The sequence below is a fragment of the Stegastes partitus genome, unplaced genomic scaffold (assembly GCF_000690725.1).
Source record: "Stegastes partitus isolate 25-593 unplaced genomic scaffold, Stegastes_partitus-1.0.2 Scaffold181, whole genome shotgun sequence".
NCBI classification, from domain to species: Eukaryota; Metazoa; Chordata; class Actinopteri; family Pomacentridae; genus Stegastes; species Stegastes partitus.
The window spans coordinates 279,754-307,230 of record NW_007577912.1 but is presented as its reverse complement, the minus strand read 5'-3'; the positions used below and the strand labels follow the sequence as shown (position 1 = coordinate 307,230).

At 41.7% G+C, this 27,477-nt stretch overlaps 1 protein-coding gene across 1 annotated transcript in view; it reads left to right on the top strand.

Annotated features, from left to right (window-relative positions):
* The window catches only part of fndc3ba (fibronectin type III domain containing 3Ba), a 104,849-nt gene extending 78,697 nt beyond the window's left edge, over positions 1-26,152 (top strand). The window contains exons 16-27 of the mRNA XM_008280098.1: positions 606-741; positions 2,257-2,328; positions 3,475-3,593; positions 3,815-3,920; positions 4,556-4,728; positions 5,412-5,525; positions 5,658-5,807; positions 8,519-8,799; positions 13,220-13,438; positions 19,422-19,588; positions 21,478-21,605; positions 24,602-26,152. Of these exons, the coding sequence (XP_008278320.1) occupies positions 606-741; positions 2,257-2,328; positions 3,475-3,593; positions 3,815-3,920; positions 4,556-4,728; positions 5,412-5,525; positions 5,658-5,807; positions 8,519-8,799; positions 13,220-13,438; positions 19,422-19,588; positions 21,478-21,605; positions 24,602-24,913 (1,977 nt within the window). The 3' untranslated portion in view covers positions 24,914-26,152. The remainder of the gene's footprint in view (positions 1-605; positions 742-2,256; positions 2,329-3,474; positions 3,594-3,814; positions 3,921-4,555; positions 4,729-5,411; positions 5,526-5,657; positions 5,808-8,518; positions 8,800-13,219; positions 13,439-19,421; positions 19,589-21,477; positions 21,606-24,601) is intronic.
* The last annotated feature ends 1,325 nt before the right edge of the window (positions 26,153-27,477 follow it).

The following is a 27,477-nucleotide window of genomic DNA, read 5'->3' as shown; positions in this document are numbered from 1 at the left end:
GAGCCATTTATCAAGTGGAGAACGCTGTCCGGCTCTGCAAAAAAAAAAAAAAAAACATGATCATAACAGTTCCTAATGTGAGGACATGGTGAGACAAAATGTACCCACAGCAGACCTCTCTAAGTGTGTTTGCATGGGTATTATGGTGCAATCATGTCAAGCCGGACCTTACATGTACTTTCACACACAGCGCTGTTAGATGCTCCAAGACACAAACACACATGATCACCCGCCGTCTGTGTTCTTTTTGTTGTTCATGCGGTGTGAACATCTGGGAACAAAGCAAATTGATTGTCCATGGGATGGGGTAATGGAGGGAGTAAACCGCAGAGAAATGATGACAGAGGAGTCAGGAGAAACCACAGGTGAAGGAGCAGAGAGTAATGGCTCCTATTAATCAGCACAATTACGGCACTTTTTTGATAGATTCCTCGGTGTGTTCTCCTCTCACCTTATTTCCTCCATTTCTCTTGCTTGTGCTTCGTACCATCCTTCCTTTGTGTCCTCTTGTCACCTTCCTCTTCACCCTCTCTGACCTTTATTGCCTTCGTCGTATCTTGTACCCGTCTTTAACCTTCCGTTCTGTCTGTTTCTCTTCCCTGCAGCTCATAGCGTCAAACATGGAGGGAAAGAGCAGTCCCAGCGAAGTGTTGGTGTGCACCACCAATCCAGACAAACCCGGCCCTCCATCTACCCCCTGTGTCACCGAACCTACACCCTGCGGATTTACTGTCACATGGGGTAAACAAACACAACACTTCAAAACTCATGTTCTGTTATTAAAACATGCAAATGGACGTGTGCATGTCCACTCACTAACATACTGTTGGATCCAAAAGAATCATTGTTTTCTGCTCTGTGGAGTCATATTTTTAACATTTTGATACTCGTATTTGGTGAAGTTTTGGAGACAAGCGCACTCATCCTTCAAGCAGGAAGTAGCAGACATGAAGCACATCTTACTGTATGTCTCTAAATGCCTATTCAGCGATGGACACAGCATAGATTTAGAGAGCTACACCATTTTCTTGACTAGAGTTGTGTGATTTTTTTTTCACATGCTATTATCCGTATCAACATTCTGAACCCCAAAGCCTGCCGGCAGCATTGAAAGGCGTATTATTTTTGTTAAAATTGTCAAAATTACAGCTTATATCAGAGCTGGAAACTGCAAAAACAGGGAGAATTGTTAGTTTTTCAGCTTTCCTACGGACCTTGTACTTATTACATGACCAAATCTAAGCTTAAAATTGTGCTATTTTATCAGAATTACTTTATTTTACATGCCTCATTTAAGAATTTGCACAAAATAAACCAGGTGCACCAACCGGATTGTGTAAAATATGAAAATGATTGAGCTCCTAAAAGCAACTGAGGAGCTATGATGGGCTTAACTGCTACCGATAGGAGACAAGTATGGAAACAAATTAAAAATGCAAGTCGTCAAATATTTCTAGCATTTAGAGTCAAATTTTTTCCAATTTTGTTGACACCCGTTGGCACTTTGGGAAAAATGTTGCACATGTTTATTTCAGGTTTTTTCCATTCGTGTTGGGAAATAAAATTTCACTTTTATTTTTTCCCTTTTTTGTGTGTTTATGGCATTATAACGGTGGCTTGCTGCACAAAAGACATTTTTGTATTCTTTCTATTTCTACCCATGGTTGTGCTGTTTCCATAGAGGAGCAGATCTTAATATTGCAGCGAAAAATGAGCCCATAGTGGCTTAAAATGTGACAGGAGCCACAAATTGATGATTAAAGCAGAACCATCCATCGGTTTCTAACTGTAGCTATTGATACAATATGTATGAGTTAAGCCACAGCCAATTAGGTTGTTTTCAGGAGATGTGATTCATCTACAATCTCAGAATAAATCAAGTGTATCATTTCACAGTTATGCCTGAAAGGTTTCTTTAATATTGTATACGTACAAATGAAAAGCGTTTCTTACGACGGCTTCATTGCTTCTCTAACGCTGGATAGCAGTTTGATAATGATGCTTTTGGGGAATTATGATTTTTATTTGAAAAACAATTTGCTAGTTTGTGAGTCATTGTGTTTTCTGTATGCTACATGGACACACTAATGTGTGCAGGATGCATTATTAATAGATTTTGTATAATTTGTAATCGCACCAGTTCCTGACGCAATGAAGGGCCTGTTTCAAATATCCTTACATGTAGCCTCCTGAGAATGATGCCTGTGTGCAGTATTATCCCAAATTAAAGTCAATTAATGATATTTTTCCCAACAGATCCTCCCCAGGACAACGGAGGCTCCGAGGCTCTTACGTACCTGCTAGAGATCTCAGAGGGCTGCTCTGAAGGTACCAGTCCGTTCGTCCGTCCATCCATCAACGCCACATTCAGCTAATTCCGAACCCTTGTTCTAAGTCCATCATCTTCTAACACGGAGCTCGACATGTCCCATTCGTCCTCTCAGGGCTGTGCTCGTTCTCTTTATCTATCTATTTTACTCACTTACTCTGTCTCAGAGGGAAAGCGGCCATAATTCACCCTTCGTTAGCATCAATTTAACGCACAGCGTTGTTTGATTTTAACCAGATCTGCACGGCAGGAAACCAAATGTTCTCCGGTTCCTTTCAGTCCATATAGCAGCATCATTTTATTAAATCTGTATCTTCTTCAATCACGCAAAAGAAAGAGAAATTCATTTTTTTTTTTATTGGGACTAGTGTTGAATATTTAAGAACATGAAAGCGAAGCAGAAATCATTTGGATGACTTCATTGTCTGCAGCTCGTATTTACTCTTTTCAGTCAGTGTGACAGGATGTGATATGATTCATTTCAGCTACTTCAGTGTTGCGTTTATCAGTTAATACCAAGAGAGAGCATAATTGTGTTTCAGGATCAGCTAAAATATAATTTCTGAAGCTTTAGAAATAGGTGACACACATTTTTTTTTCCTTTTTAATGCCTCGTTTATCTTCCCTTTGCCTACTTTTTCTACGTCCTTTTCACCTTTTTGCATCTCTCGCTGAACTGTTAACTTTAAGGATGGCCCAGCTCATTTTGTTTACCTGGATTTGTCCTATTATCAGGTGTTATGATGATAGTTGAACACTGAATGTTTTTTTATTTAATGCGCCACATTTGTTAGTTTTTAGCAGAACTTTGCTTCATGTTCTGGTCAGTACATAACCCATACATATGCATGATACAGTCGCAAAACCTTTCAGCGCCGCCGTGTAAACAGTATTTGCATGACAGCAGAGCCGCTTCACTGGCGGCGTGTTGCGTTTCACAAGCCTACACAATGCATCAGTTACAGAACAGCGTCACAAAGCGGGTATTAATTAGGTCAATGGGGTTCTGTTTCTGGAACAGCAATTACATAAACCGTAGATGTACATATAGAGCAGCAGGGGAGTATGTGCTTGGATTTTTTTTATTTTTCGTTGTTGTTGTTCTTGAATGTAATTGGTTATGTCATTATAATTTTTGTGTGCAGCGAGCCAGTGGGATGTAGCGTACAGCGGTCCAGCAACAGAATGTGTGTGCGAGCGCCTGACACCTGGGACCTACTACCGCCTACGTGTGTGTAGCATCACCACCGGAGGACACAGCCCGGTACGACACACACCATACCCACATGCATACGCAGCTTTAAAGCCACACATTGTTAACTTTTCTCTGTCGGTGTTACTCTGTTAGAAAAATGTGACGAATTCTACAATCTGCCCACAAACAATCAACAAAGTGCCCAAGTGTAACTACCAGTTATTAATCAATCTATAGTGTAGTTCCTTCGCTTTTGTTTTGACTTCCTGTGTTTATCTCTGCTCCTGAAGTGTACTGTCAGCGTTCCGGTCCGTACATTAAGCGTCCCGCCAGGGCCCTGCCAGCCGCCGAGGATTGTGGGTAAAGCCAAACACAAGGAAGTGCAGTTAGAGTGGGGTGAGTGCAGACATACACGTACACTGAGTTAGGCTTTATTTACTGAAATATGTTTGAATTTTCTTTTTTTTAAACATATATATAAGGCAGCTAAATCACCCTCTGGCTGTTTAATACGTTTCCCCGGCCACCTCTAATGTAAGCTAAGTCAACCATGTTTCAGCCTAATAGAGTCCTAATTTAGCCCATTAAATGCCAAACCTACCCTCATATCTGACTTAACTCTCCTAATGTCGGCCCATTATTGCAGATTAGAACTGTAATCTCTTGGCAGGAGAAAGTCTCCCGGCCTGCACTGCTGAGGAAGGTCTTCCTTTTAACCAGTTAAATATAGCCGGTCACATTCCTAATCAGCTCACATTCAGGCAGCGCTGCTACAATTACTGGCTCCAGCTGAAGGTCAGACATAATGTATTGGAGGGTTTTCCCCACTGTCTCCTTTTTTTTATTATTTTCATCCTGCTGCAGGCAAAACTGAAACAAAAATCCCTGACAATTTTCTAAAAAATATACCCAGTGATCTCTCTATCATAAACTTTATGTGTAAAAGATATCATCATCATATCTGTTCCTAATAATTCTGAATCGTGAGCTGATCACTTAAATGCTTGTCTTTTTCTGTTTTGTCTCCTCAGACTCCCCGGTGTCTGAGGGAGTATGTGAGGAGTTTGTGTTCAGTCTGGAGATGAGCGAGGGCGACGCTAAGCCGGCAGAGGTGTACCACGGCTCGGAGCTGCAGTGCACCGTTGTTAGTTTGCTACCCGGTGCCACGTACAGCTTCCGACTGAGGGCAGCCAACGAGGCCGGGGTGAGAAACTCAAATGCTCACGGCAGCAGAATCAATAATAATCATAATAGTAAAAGAAGTAAATGAGCCATCAGCTAGTAATTTACCAGTCACCCTTATTCACACATTTAGAACAACAGAAGTGCTTTTTTTTTTATATGAGATCAAAGACTTATAGACAACACCATGCAAGGCCATAAAATACAACAACTAGTAAAGTAATTATTTCCTAGAGGAAGTCTTTTTGAGTACAAATCAACCCACTTAATCAAAGTAATTCCCATTTTATGCTCGACAAGCAGTGTGTTATTTATCTATAGCCATGAAATCTGCTGTGGAAGCTCTTTGTATAATTACAGTATTAAACAAAACACTACATTCAGCTTAAAAAGAGCACATGTAGAGCTCTGGTGCTTCTATAAAAACACATGACTCCATATGTACATACAATTAGTGTGATTTGTGCTTTCGTTCCAGCTTGTGCTAGATTTTAACCACTATCCAAATTCCAAAAAAAATATTCACTTCACTGTTATGTGTGACAAATCAAATGCATACAACCTCATATTTGTACGTTAGAAACATCAAAGATTTGACACGTTTGCTTAAAAATGAACAAACGAGCCGACACGTTTTCTGTCGGTGGAATTGTTGTTGTCGCATCTTTTAGTCAAACTGTGTGTGTTGGTTTTTGTGTGTCTCAGTTCGGAGCGTACTCTGAGCCGACGGAGGTGACGACTGCAGCAGGTCCTCCCGGCCAGTGTGGGGCGCCACTCATCACTCTCACCAGTAACACCTGTGTAACGCTCAACTGGGAGGTGAGACAAATGACGGAGAACACACAAGGATGTCATAAGAGGCCCAAATGTTCTTTTTTTATTTTACTCAATTTTGAGTCCTTTCAGTTTGAGGTTTCTTGTGAGCTAACTGTGTGTTTCTTTGTGTCACAGAGCCCTGAAGGTTCGGGTACAGACATCTCTGAATATCGTTTGGAGTGGGCGAGGGAAGACGAGCCCATGGAGCTCATCTACTGCGGATCGGCCACGCAGTGTGAACTGTCAGACCTGACGCCTGCCACGGATTTCTGCTGCAGGCTACAGGTACTAAACCCACAAACTGTTCTGTGTCTACCTGCTCTGGATTGAGTTTCGCTTAGAAATATACACTCTGGAACCTGCTGACACACAGGTGCACGTGCTGCATTTATGCACAGGTACTCAGACAGTACAAGAGAGGGGAGGACGCTTAAGCTACCGTGTACTTGAAATGAACACAAGGGCTCAGAAACAGACAAATAGAGAGAACAAGCAGTAGACAGAGACTCACACAACACTTAAACACAGGCCATCAAAAAACACAGACAGACAGCCAGAGACCAGTAGAAGGCTGATGATAACTGATTGAAACATGCTTGATTTAAATCAGTTTCAATTCACGTGACTTTAATAAAATGATGTTACTTTAGCATCAAAATACAGTTTGCTCAACCATTTGGTCAGAATACAACAGAACTGCATGAAGACTGATATATGTTAACCATCTGAGCCCCAGCAGGTTTGAAAGACATGCTGTCTCTGAGGAAAATACTGAACTTACACCATTTATCAGAGCCACACCCACAAGAAAGCATCATTGGATCTTTAAACACACTGACAGTCTTTAAAGTTTTCCTCTGTGACTGCTGTTCCATCTGAAAACTTAACCTCAGCAAAGCTAAAAAATTGTGATATTTCATCCAAATCATTTTGTTTTACGTGTTTCGTGTAGACGATCGCCGAAAAGCATCGTTTGCACCAAACAGATCCTGAGAAAAACCCCAAAAAATCCTGCAGTCCATGTTGCTACTGACTTGCATGACAACAATTCATTCTAAACTGGGCTAAATTGCAGACTGTATTTACATTTTTATTTCACTCGCATTTGTCACACCTGTGGGTACTTGTTGTCCATCTTGATAGCAAGTTTTATATTTTCTTTGTTAACAAACTAATCAAGCATTTATTTTTATTTAGCATTTATTTTATTTTATCTGATTCATTCATGGGCTGCAAGGTGGCGCACTGTTGCCTCGCAGCAAGAAGGTCGCCGGTTCGCGTCCCGGTGGGGGCACCGGAATCTTTCTGTGTGGAGTTTGCATGTTCTCCCCGTGCAGTGTGGGTTCTCAACGGCTTCCTCCCAGACAGTCCAAAAACATGTTGAGGTTAATTGGTGATTCTAAATTGTCTGTAGGTGTGAATGTGAGTGTGCTTGGTTGTCTGTCTCTAAGTGTAGCCCTGTGATAGACTGGTGACCTGTCCAGGGTGTCCCCTGCCTTCACCCTGAGTCAGCTGGGATAGACTCCAGCCCCCCATGACCCTCGTGAGGATTAAGCGGTGTATAGATGATGGATGGATGATTCATGGCATTGTATCTGCACAGACAACACGTTCAGGTTTCTGTGCTCTTTCCATAGAGCCCAGGACTTTATGCTGCAGAGAAAAATGAGTCCACAAAAGCAAACACGTGCGCAGAGGCTTAATTATATGTATATTATATCATATACGCACGTGTATTTGTGTGTGTCATGCTCTCTCTCTCACTCACTCTCTCTCTCCTAATGTACCCTCTGAAGCTATAAATTTTCTAAGGGCATGTTTTGCGGCTCACTTCTTTATGGGCTCGTTTATTATTTTAAAAGGGCAACACAAGGTCAAGCTAATGCCCTAATCACTGCTTTTGTGCGTGCACATGATTTGTCTTTGTGCGCCGGTAGCGTGCCCCGGTGTGTTCATTCATCTGTATCTCATAAAGACCGCAGGACCGGATCACATCAGAGTCACTGACTTGGTTGAACTCTGTGTGACTCCCAGTGTGTTTTCTACCTGTATGAACTGGTTCTTTTGCCGTGGCGTTGTTTCACATCCGCGCAGCTTGACGTGAGTTTTGTTTTTTGACAGCAGTTGAAATAACCAATCGTAAGGGTAAATCAAACCCTTTATGTCTTTCAAGCCTCGCCAATGCGAAGTTGAGACAGCTGAGGATAAATCAATAATACTACTGAAATGTAATTTTTCTTGTCCGACCATTAAAGTTTGTAGAAAGTTTAGAGCGAAGATAAGTCGAGAGGTTAGTCGTGAATACACGTTGTAGGCTGCACATTTCTCCTCCTACTCCTTTCTGGGCTGTTCTTGGTAAGTAAATACAGTATGTTTTTATTCTAAAAAACAAAAGCCCCATCAGTTCAGAGAAGTGCTGTATTATTACAATAAATCCATCGCTCCCCAGAAACACTTTGTTCCGTCTTGATCTTAACATTTTAAACGCCCCAAAGTGCACATTTTGCCGACAAAGTAGGAGAAATGCTGGGAAGCAATTTTTTGCTTGTTTTTTTTTTTTTGGAGTTCAAGCTTTTAAAATCAAGCAAATGTATTCGGGAAACGTTGCTATATTTTTGTCCTTGTTTCATCCTCTATAAGTTTGTATGAGGCAGTGAAGTACACCATTACTACCAGCGATGGGAAGGCGTTTAATAGAGGATACTTGAGGGGAATATAAATGTGTTGTAGCATCAAAAAATAGACTAATGTTCTTTCACAACTAATTTGAATTCATCTCCTGCTGGCTTTCTTGTCTTCTTCCTTTCTCCCTTTATTTTCTGTCTCTTGCTCAATTCATTTCACTTTTGCCCGCGTCCCTTCTCATCTATCTGTCGTGGTCTTCATCTCTTTCTTTTTCATCCCTCTCTCTCTCTCCACCTCCACCTCCGTCTCGCCGCTCTCAGTCATCTCCTCCATCTGTCTCACCCCCCGTGTGTTTTTGTGTCCAAACCCAGGCGGTGAATCAGGCGGGCGCCGGTCCCTACAGCGACCAGGTGAGTTTCCGGACCCCGGCAACGAACCCGGACCAGGTGTCCTCCCTGGCCCTCCTGGACCTCCCGGCCTCCTCGGAGACGGGTCACTCCCCGTCGACCTGCCTCCTCCTGAAGTGGGAGGAGCCGAACAGCAACGGGGCGGAGATCAGCTCTTACGTCATCACCCTGGAAGACCAAACCATCACTGTGGAATCGGGGACAAGTCACCTTGTCACAGGCCTGCAGCCCGACAGCGAATACAGGTACCGACCTTCGTTATTGACCCGATGAGCATGTGTTTAGTTGGGTTGTTATCTTGGGCTGACATCAGCTGGTGTGCAGATGTTTGTTATCAGTATTGTGTTAATATACCTGCACTTTTTTTTAAAACATCAAATGCTCCAGTGGTTACAGAGCAACATTGGTATTCATCTGTCATGTCTCTGGCAGCTCGACAAACCGTACGGGTTGGTGCTTTGGCAGGTAGTCAACAGTCAGTTTCTACGCCTTTTATGTATCAAACAGCCACTTGCTGTGTCTAAAAATTACACCACGAGAGTGAAAACAGCTGTGTGCCAAAATGATGCTTTTAGAGATGCTGTGGAGAGCAGAAGGGACAGATTGGTAATTCTCTGTAGGTTTGTCACTAAAATACACACCTTTCACATTCTTGATATAAAAATACAGTTTGTTTTTTAAATTGTTATTCCAGACTCACTTAGTGTTCCTCATGGCTATATTCAGACAAACCCACGACGGTGATGGAAGGAGCCAAAATAATCTGACTGGTCTGGCTTTGTGCGACCAGATAATCTATAATCATGCATTGATACGCAAAAGACAAAACTTATTATATTAAATGATTTCCTTAGTGCTGAAAAGTCTGCCCATGTGTGACAAAAATCTAACCATTACTTTAGTGGAAGAAAAAAAAAAGCTGTGATGGAGCTCAAAACTCAACCAGCTGCTCTGTAACTAATGATTTAACTGCAGCTTATAAGCAGTGACTCTGCGTGTGACAGCTCACCTTTATGAAGTAAATTTGCCGTTAGAATTCGACCGATCCCGCCTCCACGCCGCGGATAAAATTATAGTTATAAGGACTTAATGGAGTTAGGTAAATGCGAGCAACTCTTTCGCTTTGGAGGTGCTCATTTGGATCCTGCTGCTCTTTGAGTGTTTAATAAATTCAGGGAAAAAGACCCGGAAAACAGCTTGGAAGCAAGAAGCAGCAAACGAAGCTGAGGTACATGGTACATGCTGGAAATCTAACATGTTAAAGTGACATTTTTATGCATGTTTCAGTCTGTAATGGGTTTGAAATAGTGATTTTCGCCACGCAAACTAGGTCTTCTGTGCTCTCTGTGATGGTTTTGTACCAATGTTGGTGCACATATGTGGAAAAACCCTTTGCCTTCACTGCATCACACAACTCGGAAGTAGGTTGGAATATTGCGTCGTGCAGATGTGTGCCGTGTTGAAAGCGATACTGAGATGCTACCAGGTCTCCACGAAGTGACCAGGCAGCTCATGCAGACGTTAAGCTTCTGTTGCCGTCAGCTTAGTAGAAAGGATCTGAAAGGGACTAAATATTCAAAGGCAGCATCTCCGAAAAGCATTGTCCTTCTGCACAAAATAGCAAAAAAAATAACTGCACTACCAAGAGTTAATCAACGGTAATTTACAGAAAATTAATAATAAATAACATGATTACATATTAGTGCAGATTTTTTTCTACTTATTCAAAGCATTTCTTTTTTTTGGTCAATGTATATTTATTGAGCTTTTTGTTTTACAGAGAACAAGCCTTCAGAACATACTATAGACATAATATAAAAAATAAGATAAAAAAGGAGAGAAGAGAAAAAAACAAACAAAAAAACAAACAAAAAAAATCAGACAGAGAAAAATAAAATAAAATAAAAAATAATTGGAATTATTATTATTTAAATTGAATTATTTAAATTCAAAGAATTTCTTATGACATTATGAAGTAATAAATTGGGTCACATCGTAGGTAATCTTGACCCAATGTGTACATCGCCCAGTTTGCAGGCCGTAGCGGTAAACAGTAGGCGGGGAGAGCCGTTTTTAAAGTTTACATAAGCTGTGATGTCAGACTCCAGCAGCGGTAAACAACTGATTAGCAATTTGATGCCTCTGTAAGCGACTGTTTGCAGGTTTGTGCGCAGGCATATGGTGGTTTGCGGAGTGACTTCTTTGAATTGCGATTTTACACAAAAAATAAAAATAAAAGGCGAGAGTGTCTAAGGTCGAGGAACATGCGAGGAGGCGGTGGGATCACACATCATTGTTTTCATTCTGAGCTTGTTTTTGTCACTCTGCTCTCTTGCATAATGGCTGTCACTGTGCCAGAACGCCGTGCATGTGTGTGTGTGTGTTTGTGCATGAGAGTCTACCTGTGGGAGTTCTTGTGTGTGCCAATGACTCTAATTCTGGTTGTTATTTACAGCGGGGGTGTACTTCAAATAGTATTATTCATGTTTTATTTGTATGTATGGCTTCGTGAAGGGCCACACTAAATGTTGTTCGCTCTGTCGGCGGTGGGGCTGTTTGTGCTTTAGTGCCGGTTAAAAAAAAATTCCCTCATTTCAAGGTTATTGAGGAGAGCTATGCAAAAGAAAAATGTTTTTTTTTAAAGAGAATACCAAAAAAAGTCTTTGAGATGTTTCTACATTTTATATAGCAAGGTGAATAATGAGAATAATAACATCCATCATTCGATTACATTTTCATCTACGGCTTTTGTTTTTTTCTCTTTTCAAAATACAAGGTCTGGCAGTCGTTCTTCCATCTTTGCTTAATGCTGCCACATTCCATCCATAATGAAAAGGTTTTAGAGACACCTTAAGAGGATAATTACCACAGCGTCACAGAAAACAGATTCACTCAAGCTGCAGTTGTTAAGAAGGAGCACTCTGAAACTGAAAATGTCAAGCTTCAAGTTACAAAAGGAGACAGCGTGTTTATTTTAAAGACCCTCACAGATGAAAATATAACGTTAAAGCTTCTTGACATGTCGATATGTGCTGGAAGACACATAGTGAGAAAATGAGCCGTCAGTGCAGTTACAGAGGATTTCTGCCTTGAAACTGCAGATAAGGTTCATATTTAGTAAACCAAAGGAGCCAATCAACCGAAGTTGAAGGTTTATGTCATCTACGATCTTAAAAACGTAGAGAGCAGCACATAAACTGTTCTGAGACTCTCACTTGTTGTTGAATATTAGTAGTTTTATGTACATTTACAATGTCTGAGTAGCGTTAAAAGTGAGCAGGTGTGCTTGAGCTGCAGGTGTGGGACTAATATATATTTCCATGAATCTACATACACTCAAGGAAGAAGACATGGAGTTACACTGAAGCCATTTTAAGGTTAAAAAATATAGACGTTTTCATATATATAGATATAAACTCATGTCATTGTAATCAGCGATGAGTTTTTCAGGAGTTTAATCAATGCCGCAAGAAGGTGTTTATTTGCATTAACTTCCCAATTTCACTTTTTAAGATGAATTTCCCACTATAATAGACATATTAGCAGGCATGTACATCTATGCATGAGTATATTTAAGTCATTTAGTATTGATTAGAACTAATAACCATGGAGGAAAATCAATATTTTGTTACTAACGATGTTACCTCAAGAGAGAATACCAGCTGCTTTCCCCTCAGTTTTCTTTATGTTGTCATTAACCGAACCACAGTGAAACAAAAGCTGCATCTGTCCTGAACTTTGATATGTAAATCCCTTCATATCTAAATATAAAAACCTCATCATCAACATCTCCCTTTTCATTGGCTTCCTTATTCCTAATCTCTCATCTTTTATCCGTATGCTTAATTACACAGCGGACGGATGAATGTTGCCCTTTCTCCTCCGTCCGCACTCAGCCGCATGAATTATAGCGAAAGGTTACAGTTGTGGAGAATCAGCAATTAAATGTCAAAAGATAGATGTTCTCAAGCTGAGGGGCCTCCGATATGGATGCTAATCAGCTGATCAGACACTGACAGAAAACGGGTGAGGGAGGGAGGGGGATTCCTAGAAGAAGGGCAGCAGGGGAGGCTGAAAAACAGGAATCCATTTCTGCTGGTTCTTGTTAATTAGCAGCACATGTGTGTGCACAAGTAGGGGTTTAAAAAAAAAACCCCACATGGATAGAAATATAGACACTTTAAAAATGTTTTCCCGTTATAACTCCAATGCATTAAGCCATGTAAAAAAAAAAAAAAAGGTCCTTGTAAAACTTCACGCCGGAGTAATTTCACTTTTTTTTTTTCCCAGCATGCTACAGTACATTTGAGGGGGGGAGGGGGGAGTGATGGGAGAATGGTAATGGGCAACAGGCTGACACAAACATCCAAGGTCAGAGCTAATACAGTAGATCAGCCTCCTCACTGAAAATTACTCCACCATTACACCAACAGGTCTGCTGAGAGTGTACTAGACAACATGGTACATATAAATGTATGTGGCGTGTAGCCCACCAATTTCATGTGTGTGTCCTGTTGGCTTGTGTTTGTCATCCCTGCACACATTCTGTCTAAAATTCTGGTTGTTGCAATCCACCGATGTCTCCATGTGGTTTGGATCGATGGATGAGAAACATGCACTTTTGCAGTGTAACAAACAAACTGTAATAATCGCTTCCTCTTTCAGTGTGCAGATCCAGGCGGTCAACGCCATTGGCTCCAGTCCGTCGAGTCCGGCGCTGCTAGCGAGGACACGCCCCCTCCCCCCAGCCCCGCCTCCGCTCGAATGCTCCGCCGCCGGCCCTCAGAGCCTGAAGCTAAAGTGGGGCGAGAACGCCAGCCACACGCGCGCCCTGCTCGCTGACGACATGGTCTACACACTACAAATGGAGGACAAGAACCACAGGTGGAGTGCAAACACACACAGATACACACACCTAGTTACACCGCCTTTACGTCATTGTTTACTTCTTAGAATAGTGTGAAAAAAAAGGGGTTCTGGCTGACTATATTCCAGGCCTTGTCCTGAGAAAAGATTTTTTTAGATGAAGCCTTACTGCAGATACACATCACAATAAAAGCTTGCAGTCAAAGTTGTGTTCATGCTGTTTGTAAAATGCTTTGTTGATTGATTTTAAGCCATTCGCATCAGCTCCTACGTGCCTTACACACTGTCTTACTGCTTTAGGATGCACTAAACCTAAACACAAAACAGAAACGATGCACAGCAGGAAGAAATCCCCATAAAGACAAGCTGTACATAACGCACCTAATGTGTATATATTTCTAAATTATCTGTGTAGATTCTCAGTCCTTCAGTTCATGTTAATCCTCAGAGCTTCTTGAGGACGTTTCACCTCTCGTCCAGCAGGCTTCTTCATTTCTGCAGAACTAAATGGTTGTTTACACGTTATTTATGACATTACATAAAACTCCTTACATACATTCATGAGACAATTTCGCTAAAATAACCTAAAACCTGCTATTAAATTACCCAATTAAGGCAAACTGGCACTATTTGCTAAATACTTCCTATTTCATCGATTCAGTAACGACACTGTTATTTTTTTATACACAAGTATTATTTGTTGTTTGTGGTGAAACAATCACTCCTGAGCCTCTCCTGCAGAGACAAGATTAGCGGGAGTTTTATTTACAGAGCCCTCGATTACAGCTGCGGGGTGAAATTGTGATGTTGCCCTCAGATTATGCGAAGCCTCTCAGTCACCAATTCTCTCAGACTCCTTAACCATAGCTGGTCAATACAGCGAATCAGGACCCAGATGTTCAATACTGCACACACACACCACGGAGACCAGCTGTGTGTGAAGTTAGTTCTTTGTCTTTCTGTGTGCACAGTAGCTGGATGTTCCTGAGAGTAGTCATGTTGAGGACATATGAAACCAGCCTCCCTACAACCAACCCTCCATGGTCAGTCAGGAGCAACGAGAAACACGGAAGGAGAGAGAATCAGCTGCATGACGAGAGAATATAACCACTTACAGGGAGTTAAATGCTAGAAAAAGGGCAAGAGGAGGGTTTTTTTTGTTAATGTCAGAGCTGAGAGAATCTTTCCTACATGAAAGTAGTAATAGAAGCTCGAATGGCAACGAGGAGTCACTTTTATCTGCCCACCTGTCGGACTGCGTCGCTCCCTCCCATCTGTCCAGCCCCCTTTTTTTTTACCAGTCTGGTTGGCCCCTATCAGTGTTTGAATTAAAGGTTTGGCTGGCATGGCGTTGGCACCCGGGGCACCTTGGCAACCCCTGGACTGGGCCAGAGTGCAGCAGGCAACAGATGGGGCTCCATCCAGCAGGCTGTGATCCGTTAACCTCTGTTCAAAACTCACGCAAACAAACACGGAGGCGTGCACGCTTTCACACACACTCGCCCGCCGGCCAAATGAAAACAGCTTTCACAGTTTAGAGAGTTTTATTTACCCTTCTCTAAATGGCGCGGTGATTAGTCTGGCTGTATGCTCGCCTGTTTGTGCGCTCGGCTGCGTTTGTATATGTTGCGCATATGCTTGTGTCTGGTTTAGACGGCGTGTTGGGAAACATATCGGCTTCTGCTTTAACCCGCTTATGTGAGGGGAGCTTCACTGATTGGAGAGAAACCTTTGTATTCATCTAATTTTATGCCTTTTAATAAGGCGTGCGATATTTAATAACCCGTAGCTCCACCCTAATTAGGCTAAATGATGATTAAGCCAACGTTAATATGAAGTTCTGCATCAACTGTCCAGTTTCCAGGAGTCGTCTTTTTTTCCCTCTGTTGCATTAGCAAAACATAAATTTATTTTAATTTTATTTTAAAATGTTGAAATATGGTACACTGAGTGGGTTTTGTCCTTCAATTCCGAGAAGAGGAATATATTTGCCCTAAGAATAGTATTAAATTGGAGACTAATTCATCCTTTGTGTCGCCATTATACGCCCGATCGAGTCCATGTGACCCTTCCTGCACATTGATAATAGACTCTGAGGGCTACTGAGATAATGCTTTCTGTCCTCTCGCTCTCTTCTGCAGCAGAGATGATGCTTTTTCCACATGGCTGTGTTGTTCTCACAAAACCAGACTTTAAAAGATTTGAATAGAGTCTCTCTCTTTTCTCTCTCTTTTCAATTGAAAAACAGTTGAGTCCAGAACATGAAAATTAAGATCAAGGTTTTATATTCAAAGTTGCTAACCAGAAAATGTAAGCCAGAACAGTAAAATGTGGATGCCCATGAGGCTGGCACGGGTTTTGAAAAGAGCTCTGAATTGTTTGAAATAAATCATTCAACTTGAAGAAAAACCCTCCGCTGGTGGCGCAGATTTCAAAGGACTGCCACGTCGGACACGATTGGCTGCCTCGGCAAATTCTGCTCAAGTGCAAATCGTTTTGACGCAGGAGTACGTCTCAGATTTCATCACTGTATTTGCAAGAAACTCTTGCACCTGTTGCTGTCAAAGTGAATGCATCTGCAGTCAGAAAAGCGGCAGGAAAAAGCCTTTGCTCTCCAAAAAAAGAACCTTAGAATAAAACATTTTTTTAAAGAATACAGACTCAGGCTTTGTGGAGTCAAATGAAAACAAAGATAAAGTTGTGCGACCACAGACATGAAGATAACCTTTCAGGACTGTTTATGAGCTCCATGATGAACTGAATCGCTCCGTAATGACGACGTGTGATTCTCGACTGATTCAACCTAATTGCTTCTGCTTGGGATTCATTACCTGCAGCTCCTGGCGGTTTATCGCAGCACGTTCAGGTGTATTGGCGACTGCATTAGCGGTTCGCCTCCGTTTCTCTGCTTGTGTGCAGACGGACATCATCAGCCGGAGTTGATTCACGGGCTTTCGCTCTCTTCCTCCTCTTTGCTCTCTCATCACGCTCTATTAGAATGAATTAAGATGATTGTGTTTTGTTTTTTATTGCTTATGAAATTGCCCCGTCAAGCAGCGCTGGGAGGTGCACTTTGAAAGAAGACAAAGCGAGGAATGGTAAAAATGTGTGGCGTTGTAAACAAACATATCGAATATCCAGATTTGATTTCTTCAAATAGAATTTCAGTTTTTGACTTTGGTCGTCCCCTGGTCCGTCTGTCTCTCTCTTCCCTCTGATCTAATTCATATTTATTTATCTCATCTCATTGTCAGACAGGTGACTTCACCTCTGGGAAGAACCTTCTGGGGAAATGTGCGCCCCATTCATAATTTTTTTCCCCCTTCTCCTTTCTTCATGGTTGTTTTTCTCCCACCCACCCAGCCGTGTCTTTTTGTGTGTGTGTGGGTGTATTAGATGAAAGAGAAAGCTGTTTTCTCAGGTCCACCATATCGACTCCCATTTCTTTGCTCTCCTCCCTTCTGCCTCCTCTTCCAGTTTATTTTTCCATTCTTATCGCCTTTTGTCCAGACTCATTGCTCATTTTCTGTCCACCCTCGCTCATGGCTTTTTTTTTTTTTTTTATTCTCACTTGTTTTTTTCTCTGCTCCATTGTTGCTCCTATTAGCTGGCTGAATTTGTTTGAGTTTTCTCATTTGACTTCTGCATATTGGGAGTTGTAGGGAGGCTTATAGCAACATGGGCAGTGCTGTGGAACGAAGGCTTCTACCTTCTGAGGCAAAGGGTTTGTTTAAGATGAATGCAGATGGAGGAACAGACATGAGGGGCTTTGGTGTGGTTTTTATTTTCAAATAAAGCATCTATCATTCACCCATTACTGACATTTGTCTTCCCATTTCCACCCATCTCTGTTTCTGTCCTTCAGCCTCTCTAAGTTCAGTTGTTCCATCTTCTCATCCGCCCAACAAGGCTTTCTGCCCATGTCCATCACTGTTCTTCATTTTTTCTACCCTTTTTTTTTATAATTGTAGCCACTTCTTTTGTCCACGTCCACCTTGTCTGTGTTTCCCCGCAGCCTGGAAAACAAGTTGTTTCTCCTTCTCTGCCTCTAATCTTATCAATAAGAAGCCATGCATGATTCATTGCTTAAGCCAACCACTTAAAAGCATGTTTCCTATATTGGGACCTAAAAACAAAACCACATCGTTTGTAGCTGGTCATATTTATTATGATTTAATTATAAACAGTAGCCACACACTGACTTTGATCATGATTTAGTTTTGCTAAAACTGCTGAAAGTTCTTTGCTAACTTTCTGTAATTTGCTAAAAAAAAAAACCACAATAGTTGAAATAAACATATTTCTCTTTTGATATTTGCAAAAAAATTGTTGATTATTGTTTGGCATCAATTTGACAACGGCTGTCTCGTGGGAACGCTTTCAAGGTTTTACCTGCTTTGGAAATAATACAAGAATAATGGATAGAACTGAGTGACTGAGAAGCAACAAAAAATGAAGGAGAGGCACCGTCAAAGTTTTTAGAAGTTTGCATCTGTTCAATCCATCACAGTTACACATTATAGGAAAACACTGTTTTCAAGGACAATGCAGAAGATGTCCAATTGCAGGATGTCATCATTTACATTCTGATTAATAAGAAAGAAATGGATAGCAATAATCAGAACATGTCCATGTCTGCTATAAGCTCTCTTTCTCTGAGCTCCTCTGCTCCTTGTTAATTGGTTTGACTGTTTGGCTCTGAAACAAGGCTGCGATTCATCTCATTAACTGCGTCCTGCTGATTTTTGTACAAGAGTGTTTATTGTCTGTTTCGTCTGAAGTGTTAATTGTTTTGATATCCCGCCGCTCGGCCGCGTCCCAACGAGAAGACTTCCGTAACTCCTGATGATGGAAAAGCCGGTGTATTCGTTTTACTTTGCCGCGCAATCGATACCTGAGTCAACAGTGAGTAAACAAGGGGGAAATTCAGCTCCCTTTAGATTCCAACCACTAAACTAATTCCACCAGCGATGGGGGTGAACTGTATTTCTCCGCAGTGAGGCCGAGAATTAACAACACCATATATCAGCCGGAGAAACACATCACTTCTCTGTAGTGCGGCTACATAAAGAGCTCATCTGGAGTTATAGCGTTCTCCTAAACCATGACCTCTCTTCTGTCTCTCATCTCTTTCCTCTCGCAGCAGATCCTCCATCATCGTCCCGACTCTTATAATTATCAGTCACCTCTCTTTTCCCCTCGGCTCCATTTCTCTTCTCCTTCACATCCTCTATTGCTTCCCCTTCTCTCTCTCTCTCTCCGTCCTTTGTCATTCCCTCTCTCTCCCATAACTACCCTCCCCGGCTCAGCGTTTTAACTTACTCTCGTGAAAAACTGATCGTGGAGATAAAACCGAAAAGCCTTTTCAGCTTAAATTCACTTTCCTCCCCGTTTCCCTACTTATCACCTCTCCTCCAGTCCATCAATCTGTCCATCAGTCCAGCCAGGAACTGTTTTTGGTGCTCATTTTCTTTTAGATTTGTGGCTCTGACCTGTCAGTATTTGTCCTGCGCGTTAATAAATCACCGCTATCTTTTTTTTAAGATGCACTCTTCTCCCCTGCCTCAAGGTAGCATATGCTGAACCTGTGCGGATGCAGAATGAAATGCATCACTGAGCCTATTGTGTTGAGTCACTGAAAGTCTGGAAAAATGCGTCAATCCAGTTGTGGTCGAGTTTCCAAAAGTTTTGTTGTTTTTTGTGCGATCTAAGTGTTGATGCCTCGTTCTTCACTGCTCTTGTTGCATTGTTATCTAAGTTGTTGTGAGCGAATGTGTTTTTCTCCCTTCGTCTACGCTATTCATAGCACCATCACTCCTTTCCCTCACCTTTGCTTCACTCTTCGCCGTCTCTCTTTTTTTTTTCTTTCCTCTGACTCAGTCGTTCTCTCATGGCCGAGTTCGTCAGACCCTCCCTCCGTCTCATCCAACCCTGATTCTCACCTTCATCATCCGATTTCATTCGTGACTCAGTGCCTTTCTTCGTTCCGCTCTCCGTCCAGGTTCGTGACCATCTACCGGGGTCCCAGTCACACCTACAAGGTCCAGCGATTGATCGAGTCCAGCAGCTACAGCTTCAGAATACAGGCCATCAGTGATGCTGGAGAGGGTCCTTTCTCTGACACACATACCTTCTGCACCACCAAGTCTGTACCACCTGCCCTCAAAGGTAAGATTTGTTCTTCCCTACCAAGATACAGGCTGTGAAACTGTTTTAGCGAGTAAAGAATTGTTTCAACCAATACTGCATTAAGATATGATGAACACATTGGTGGAAGTGCTGCAGCAGAGGGGAAAGGGCAAACATGTGGGAAGCATCAATAAAATAATAATAAAAATACTGATATTGCACAGATTCTTGTATGTGGAGAGAAACTAACAATGCACAGAGTTTATAAATGTAGGAAATATTCACATGTTGCAAGGGAACTTTACTTTTTATTATGACATTTTCAATGGAAAACATGACCTAACTGCTAATGTTTTGTAAATCTGTGTCTTATTTTTGTTTACATGACAAATATAAGCTTTTTTAAAATACATATCCATGCAGTTTGGAAGTAGTAGAATATTATCACCTTATAAAAACCTAACATGTTAATTGGTTAACAATTAAGGTTTGCTAGTTTCAGGTGTTGTGTGTTATTTTTGTACAACATATTTCCAAGGGTCAGATCAAATGTGTCGGCTTTATCGGGTGTTTCTACCTATTTCACTGTAAAGGTGTCATACACTGATCAGCCACAACTTTAAAACCACATACCTAACTTTGTGTAGATGCCCTTCATGCTGCCATAACAGCTCTGGCCCATCGGTGCAGCTGTCCTGTTCCTTTTTGTCCTTTAGGTTCATGTCTGTCGAGCAGTTTATGAGTAATTAAAGGATGCATTATCCTGCAGAGTGAGATCTTTGCCATCTGGGAGTGCCGTTGCAATGAGGGGTGTGCAAGAACCCAAAGTTTTCCCAGCAGAAGTGCTTTGCATCACAACGATCAATGCTCTGAATTTCCCCTGACAGTGGTTTTAATGTTGTGGACAATCAGGGTGAACTAATAAGCTCGCTTTGTTAGTCAGTTAAGTTAGAAATGACTTTGTAAAACAAGTTTAAACTGTGCAGCCAGTTTCATGCATTAATCTAGTAATACATGCATCTCTAGTTATGTTAGAACTCGGCTAAGTTTGGACTTCAGGAGACTTGTTTCAACTGACTCCAGCAGTTCAAGAGTTACGCTAAATGGTTTTTTTTAAGGGCGATCCTCTTACAGGCCAAAAAATGGCAGTAAATGTGTTTCTGTTGGCTGTTAGGGATGTTTACTGTCACCCTGCTTGATTATTTTATCCAATATGTGACATAAAAAAGAGGCTTCAGCTTATTATAGCCACAATAATCACAGTATGGAGAATCCTCCCGGGTGATATAACGAGAGAGTGTTATGGGTTTGACTGTGAGGCTACAAATGTGCAGCACGGCATTGACACATCCATAAACAGCCTCGAGGGTCCGAGCAGCTTCAGCAGTACATGCTCGCCGTCTGAAAGGCTCTCTGCCAGCTAGCACTCATTCAGAACGAGCCGGAGGTGTTGCGGTAAATCAAAGAAGCAGGTCCCCGGTTATCTCAAGAGTTTGGCAAAATGTGTGTTTTGTTTAACGCGGCAATTATTGCAGTCAGAGTCGGATCGTTGCCGTTCCATTATTTCCTGTAGACAGATATTATTCCCAAAGGATATTACTGCTTTCCAAAACGATTGTCAACCCTGAAAAAGGAAATTATTCCACAGGAATAATCTATCTCCTTGTGCGGTAGCTACACAGCTAGTCTAAATAGGCTGTCATTAACCACCATTAACACCGCTGTGACCAATCCAGCTGATATGAAGCGTAAGATTCTGGCAGGGAGGTGGATGTTGGCGTTTATTATAAATTGGTGGTTGCAAATAACTACAATTTGGACTGAGCGGTGAACAGCGCGTGGCTCGGAAACACACACCTCATCCGCTTCTTTAAATGAAATCCTGTCGTGTGTTTCAAATAACGTTTGGGTGTCGTTTGTCCCAACAGCCCCCAGAGTGCACCAACTGGAGGGGAACACGTGTGAGATCACATGGGAGACCATCCCACCAATGAGAGGAGATCCTGTGAGCTACGTACTCCAGGTGCTGGTGGGACGCGAGTCGGAATACAAACAGGTTTGTCACATACACCTACAGGCACACAGGAGTCCAGAGAGACAAGCAGAGCCCCGATTTAATATTACATTCATTCATATGTTTATGAAAGTGTGCTCCGCTATTGGAGGAAATTACTAATCTCCGGAGAGGCAGGTAAATTTGGTTTGCACTGGTGGGAAGCTGCACACATGGACACAAATGGGCACATCCATGAATAAAACACACACCGAGGCAGGAATTTGCACATGGAGGAGTAAGAAACACACACATGCTGCCTCTCTCAATTACAGCCCGCCACACCGAGAGAAAAAGCATTCTGAAATTGGAGGTAATCTGCAGTGCCAGCAGTATTTACTGAGAGGTATTGAAGGATTTCTTTTTTTAATGAGAATTACAAAGCAGGCAACCGAGGGGGGGAAAAAAAAAAGTTTTTGGCTGCACTTGGGAATATTGGAATGGAAGGCTGCCATTTGGAGTGATGAGCAGACGAGGAGACAAAAAGTCGTTTGTCTTCGAGGCCGCTTCACTTTCTGTTATTGGATTACAGAACGGTTAGAGGGAAATAGTGTTGATGCTCACCAGCGGGACAAAACTGCAGCTGTGTGGATGTGTGTACGAGAGGGATTCGCATTATGTGAACACATCTCAGCTGTCGGTGCAGATCTGTGAGGTTGTTTGTCAGATGTTTGTATTCCTCCCTGTCTGTGTGTTTTCCCGTTTAATTTCTCCAGTAAGCGCGTACAAAGACTAGTTTGTGGGTCTGATGTCTGCAATGAAAATTCAGTACGACTTTCTGTAGAAACTCGTCTTCACTTTGTGCCGCTGCTGCCTTTAAAAATATGATTACACTGATGTGTTTGCTGCTTGCAAATACGCAAAAACAGTGTTTCTTGATCAGCTACACACTAGTGGAGTTGTAATCTGCTGCTCTCCGCCTCCTTACATGCGTTTTGAAAGTCATATGTTTGAGATAAAGTACGCCATATGCAAAGTTTGCTTTCAAATTTTCCAAAATATATCACAATAATATCATTGTTGTGACCTCTTTTGGCCATAGTAGCTGTGTTGTGAAGGTCTGATGTTGTGACAAACCGATTAAAAGCCAGCTAGAGTCACTCTGCAGAACAGTTAACCCTCCGAACCCCAAGCAGCTGCTGGGTATTTGTTGCTCCTGTTGCACTTTTAGTCACTGCAGGCTAATGTTTCATATAAAGTCCTGCACCTCTATGGAAACAGAAATCGTGAAACCGCAAAAATGAACTTTTGTGCATTATCACAAAGGTTAAATACCATAAATCACAATGTAAGTTGCATTTCTACTTCACAAAAATTGAAACAAAATGAAATCACGTGTCCAACATTTTACAAAACACCTACAGTTGTTACACATATTAGGGGAAAAATGGCTGCTTTTACTTGCTATAGGAATTTCACTTTTTACGTTTTAGTGGGGGCTGCAAGGTGGCTCAGTGGTTAGCACTGTTGCCTCGCAGCAAGAAGGTCGCCGGTTCGTGTCCTGGTGAGGACACCCGGGATCTTTCTGCGTGGAGTTTGCATGTTCTCCCCGTGCAGCATGGGTTCTCTCCGGGTTCTCCGGCTTCCTCCCACAGTCCAAAAAAATGTTGAGGTTAATGGGTGATTCTAAATTGTCCGTAGGTGTGAATGTGAGTGTGCTTGGTTGTCTGTCTCTAAGTGTAGCCCTGTGATAGACTGGTGACCTGTCCAGGGTGTCTCCTGCCTTCACCCTGAGTCAGCTGGGATAGACTCCAGCCCCCCATGACCCTAGTGAGGAATAAGCGGTGTATAGATAATGGATGGATGGATGTTTTAGTGATTTTTGCTGTGTGGTTTCTGTTCTGTGTAAACACAGCCTCAATTCATCCAAAAAGTCCCTGATTTTTTTTGTCACATGATTGTTCGGTTGCAGCTCAGTTACTAATTGCTTCTTAGTTGTGTCCATAATTACAATTTTACTTTTATTTTTTTTCCACAATCTGTTTTTTCTAAACATCTTAATCTTTGCAAAGACATTTTGATGAAACATCACGAGTTTGAGCTTCAGCTTAAAGCAAAGATGAGCAGTTCAGGGCCCAACTGTAGGTTGAAGATCTGACGATTCTTTCTTTTTCTTTATTTTACATTTTTATGATAAATGCTAAGATTTTATGATTTTCTTATTTTTTATTTTATTATATTTTTGGATAATTTATAAGCTAACACACCTGTCAAAGGGTTCAGACGGTTAAATAAAATAATTTATTATCCTGAAAACTGAAATACATATACCTGTAAGCTTCTCTTTTCTCCATCAGTTTGATTGGAACCACAGCGAGAATAGCTCGTCCTTGTCCTTATTCACTTAAAAAATGAATCATCTGAAATTGGATTTTCATACGAGTTTTGTGCGAGAAAAAAGCGATTCTGAGTCACTGATTTGCCAGAAGACACAGTCTAGCCGTGATGCACACCTGTGACTTTATGCCATCTGACAAGTCTTTTATTCTAGTATTTAAAATATCTGTTGTACATGCTGGGTCAGGAGGGAGCTCACTCTTCTTCTGTGTCTTCTTTTGACTCTGATGAAATTAGGAACAGGAATTTAGCGAGAACAAAATTAGCAGAACAGAAAAATGAATCTATTTATAAAGTCCTTTTATTTCCTTTTATCCGCAGACGTTAAATAGCTAAGAGAAAAAATAGACATAATCTGCAAGGTGTTGTGAAAGCATTTAGGATAGAAAAGAAAAGAAAACCAGGTGGATTTTCTGACTGTGAGATGGTGATGAAATGTGTGAATATCTCCAAATTCTCACTTTTGTTAAAAAGGTGCTGACTGAGCGCTCCGCCACATATTCATCAGACATCATGTCGTGCTGTTTAGTTAAATGAGAACCTGTGTATCCTGGAGTTGCTGTGTACCAGTCCTGCATGTCTGTGTTCTAACTGATCAAAACAAACAGTATTTTCCTTTTAAAACTTAGCAGTAAAACTTCTGTCTTTCCTTCTTCTCGCAGGTTTTTAAGGGAGAGGAGGGCGCGTTCCAAATCTCCGGTCTCCAGGGCAACACAGACTACCGTTTCCGCGTGGGAGCCTGCCGCCGTTGCCAGGATACGTGCCAGGAGCTGTGCGGACCGCTGAGCCCCTCCTCCTTGTTCACGCTGCGTCGCCAGGAGGCGTCGTCGTCGGGGGAACAGTGCGCCATGGAGACGGGCAAAGGGGTGGGCCTGATTTCGAGCGACGAGCGCTTCGCGGCGCTGATCGTGTGCGTGTTCGCGGGCTTCTCCATCCTCATCGCCTGCTTGCTACAGTACTTCTTTATGAAGTGAGGGAATTTTAACAATAGGATAGAAAGAGAAAGCAAAAATCACAGAAAAAAACTTTTCAAAAAACGTCTATGAAAGAACCGAATGAAATCAAAAGAAACACTTGATGTACTTCTAAGGCTATGTATGTTTTTTTTGTTGTTGTTGTTGTTTTTTTTTTTAGTCAAAGTATCGATTCAGGCTTTTCTCACCTGTTGTCTTCTGCCTTCACTCAGTTCGGTCTCATTTCTTTCTATGTCTCTGTTGTCTTTGTATCACCGTCTGTCTCCTTTGTTAAGGATTTCTGTCGAGGGAAGCCTTGTCCTTGTACCTCGGTTGGGAAAGTAAAAACTGATAATCAAGCCTTAAAATAGCTGTGAGCAAAGCAGTTGCTCCTCAGACTGACTTGCATGTTATGTTTTTTTTTTTGTATCTTTTTAAAACATATTCAATTAGAAAACGTGTATATTTCTTGACGGTCATTGCCTTACTTTTTTTTGTTTTGTTCATTTTTCAGTGTTTAATTTGCTTTTTTTTGTTTTTTTGCTGCAGTCTTTATTCATTCAGCCATATTCAAATGTAGGCCTTCAAAGCTTTAGCTGTTCATACTTATTCAGTTTTTTTTACTACTCTACAGGCTGTCGGTCAGTTCGTGCTCCTGCTCCCGATGCGCGGACGCACGTGCAGACGTAACTGCACACGCGTGTAGAACTTCACACACACACACACACATGCAATGACAATTACAAAGAAACATTAGCCATCCTAAGAAGTCAATCACACATCAACTGTTAACACTCAATCACTCACTTGTTCCGCTACCAAAGTGATGCAATCTGTGTGTGGTGTAAGATGCTGCTATCCTGTGATTTTTATTATATCTAAGAAAGAATGGAAAACCGGTTATCTAATATATATACACAGTATATATATTGAAATATATATATATATATATATAAATATATATTATAGCAAATATCCATAATGCTATAAAAGTGATGTAATATAAGTGATGGCAATGTAAGTACAGTGTAAAAGGGGAGGCGTGGACTGTAGGTGCTCACAAACAGCAGCTCTGAGGTCAGTTCAGCAGCTCGCTCACAAGGTTGAAGGAGCCCTTACAAACGCTGGTCTCGGATCAGAATATGAACCCTCGTAGGTATTCGTATGTTGGGCATAAAACGGCTTTCGGAAGCCAGACTGGGATCGTCAGTGGTTGCAGTTGTTTTTTTTTTTGTTTGTTTTATGTTTTTTTAACTAGGATTAAGAGCTGGAGCTGGGCATGCATTTCAGCATCCCGGCCGGTCCTTCCATACTCTACCATCTCAAATACCATTTGCCTATTTATGTGTAGCTTTAGTAGCGATATGTTCCGTAGCGAGACAGACCCAGAGGTGCTAACAGCCTGCCAGCTAGCCGCCCTTCTCAGAGCTGTGTAACCAAGAAAGCCATTAGGAGTTAGCTTGAGCTTTACCCAAACCTCTCCTCTGAATTTTTTTTTGCCAGCCGTCAGCCAGAGCAGCGCCGACGCTGTTCCTCCCTTCCAGCTAGTCTGTGAATCGATACATTTGAAGACTCCTCTATTTTCCTCATCTCCTGCCCATAATTATCTGTAATTACTTTTTTTTTTTTTGTGCTCTGGCTGCTTTCTGTCTTGCTTTCGATCCATCCCATCTTTCTGCTCTTTCCACTCCCTCTCCCTCTCTCTCTCTCTTCTCTATTAAAAGGTGCTTTATTGACATGTAATCAGAGCCGTAGCAAGTCTGTGGTCTCTCCTCAGACGGACATGTTCTCTGAGGACTTGAACTAATGTTCACTAACCAAACAAGCCTTCGACAGAACACAACTCAACAGAACAGGGCATTCTGACACACGTAACACCACCTCCTCCCCCTCCGACCTCCCGTCTGAATCCTGAACCCTTCTTCTTTTTTTTCTTTTTTTTTTTTTTACACCCCCAACCCGAACAACAAAGCCAAGGTACAACCCAATACATACCCTGCTAATCCAAAGAAGTCACCCTGACCTGCATGATTGATGTGTCCACTTTTGTCGGGTGTTGGGGTGGAGAAGGAGGAGGAGGAGGAGGAGGAGGAGGAAGGATGGGAGACGGAGGTAATGATTAGCTCTGATTGGCAGCCTGTAACGTACCTCAGGGATAAGGCCTTACAGAGGGGAGATCTATTCCTGTCATCCTCCCCATCCGCTATCATCATCCTCATTATACTAGCCCCTCTTCCTTTTTTTTTTTTCCTATCTTCCTCCCTCCTTTTTTCCTCACTTTCTTCTTCTTCTTCTTTTTTTTTTTTTGATGCTGTATCTTGTCCTCTGTCTATGCTGTGCCTTGCTCCTGTAAGTGTCAGTAAGCAAAGTGGTTTACTAGCTCAAAAAAAAGAAAAGAGAAAAAAAACAAAAAACATCTTTGCCAAAGTTGATGGGAAAGTTAAGGTAGAGTTCTTTTCTAGGGTTTTTATTTATACTATATATTTGCATACAGTACTTTACATGCCAATTACAGTGCAATCTTCATTTATTTATTGTTTAAAGATTAAGAGACAAGTGTAGTTATATACTAATTTTTTTTTTTT